Source organism: Octodon degus, unplaced genomic scaffold, assembly GCF_000260255.1.
Source record: "Octodon degus isolate 3935 unplaced genomic scaffold, OctDeg1.0 scaffold00016, whole genome shotgun sequence".
NCBI lineage: Eukaryota > Metazoa > Chordata > Mammalia > Rodentia > Octodontidae > Octodon > Octodon degus.
The window spans coordinates 8,605,044-8,606,361 of NW_004524592.1; the positions used below are offsets into that span (position 1 = coordinate 8,605,044).

Sequence of the window (1,318 nt, forward strand, 5' to 3'; positions counted from 1 at the left end):
GCCTCGCCCCGGGCGCCGGGGTCCTTGGGAGCGCCCGCAACTTCCTTCCCCGCTCCCGCCTTGCGCCGCGGATCCGAGCAGAGGCTTCCGCGCAGGAGCTCGCGGGTCCGCTGCTGCCCGGCCGGGTCCCAGCCCCGGAACCCGCTGGTTCGCTCCCGGGCCTGAGCGCCACGCCGCGTGCGCGCCCGCGGGGGTGTGCCTCCGACCCATCCTCGCCCTCCCCCGCCACAAGTGAGAAACAGGATTTCGACGATAAAGGTTCTCAATCCTGCGAAAAATCTCAGACCTAAGGAAACTATCTGTTTTTTTCTGTGGAAGTTTTTGTTTTTGCCTTTTACTGTGTCTTTTGTAGGTCACAGTGTCACATTTTGACTACCGGCCCCAGAATCAGGGGTCTAGCTTGCTAAAATGCATACGCCTGGCTTTTGCCTCAGACCCACTTAATCACTGGAGTGAATATACTTGAACTTGCACTATTAGCTAAACCATGGAAGATTGTCTTCAGTAATTTTTTTAATTGAAATTGAAAAGTTAAAAAAGTGAAAAATGTTCTTATAATGAATGTGTATTATATTTTAAGCAAATGAATAGGGTTAACAAAATTAGTCTTTTCCATGAGTTGTGTATTTCAAAAAATATTAAGAATGAAAGGCATATGTGTCTCCTGTTGCTAGTTTTATATCTGAGTTTGTGGAAGAGTCAACTTAAATCATGATTCATTCCGACCTCTCGCTGGTCCTCGCATCCTGGAGGGCGGCAGCACCACCCCAGAGGGATAAAAACCTTTAAACTAACCTGAGGTAAATTCCATTTGTAAGCTGAAGACTAGAAGATACACTTAATTTGCAACCTTCTGGTGCTTTTGTTATCTTACAGCATTATGACAGCTAATAAAGAGCAGTAGCTCCTGCAAATATAACCAGCAGTGATGCAAAAGAGATTGATTTAATTAATCTTCCCAGTTGTCAAAAGCTAAAAATAATAAGGAAGACTGTCAATAAAATTGTGCATATTGCCACAGAGCTGCACCAGCTAACAATCTAGAGAATTTTCCTTAATTGTGCGTGGTGTGAGTTGTGTGTGTGTGTGTGTGTGTGCTTTTAATGTACCATCAATAAAGAAGAGCATATTTCTATAATTTCAAAACTGTTATACAGATTTATTGCAATCCTAGTCAAAATAACACTAGCATACCTCACAGAAATAGGGATAACAATCTTAAAATTTGTATGGAACTTGAGTCCCAGAATAGAAAAAGCAGTTCTAGGCAACAAAGGCCAGGCAGGGTGGGCATCACAGCTCTTAACTTAAAATTATA

The 1,318-nt window shown here is 43.7% G+C and overlaps 1 protein-coding gene across 1 annotated transcript in view; it reads right to left on the reverse strand.

Annotated features, from left to right (window-relative positions):
• Pth2r (parathyroid hormone 2 receptor) overlaps positions 1-210 on the reverse strand; it is a 182,439-nt gene extending 182,229 nt beyond the window's left edge. The window contains exon 1 of the mRNA XM_004626717.1: positions 60-210. Within this exon, the coding sequence (XP_004626774.1) occupies positions 60-210 (151 nt within the window). The remainder of the gene's footprint in view (positions 1-59) is intronic.
• Between the last annotated feature and the right edge of the window lie 1,108 nt (positions 211-1,318).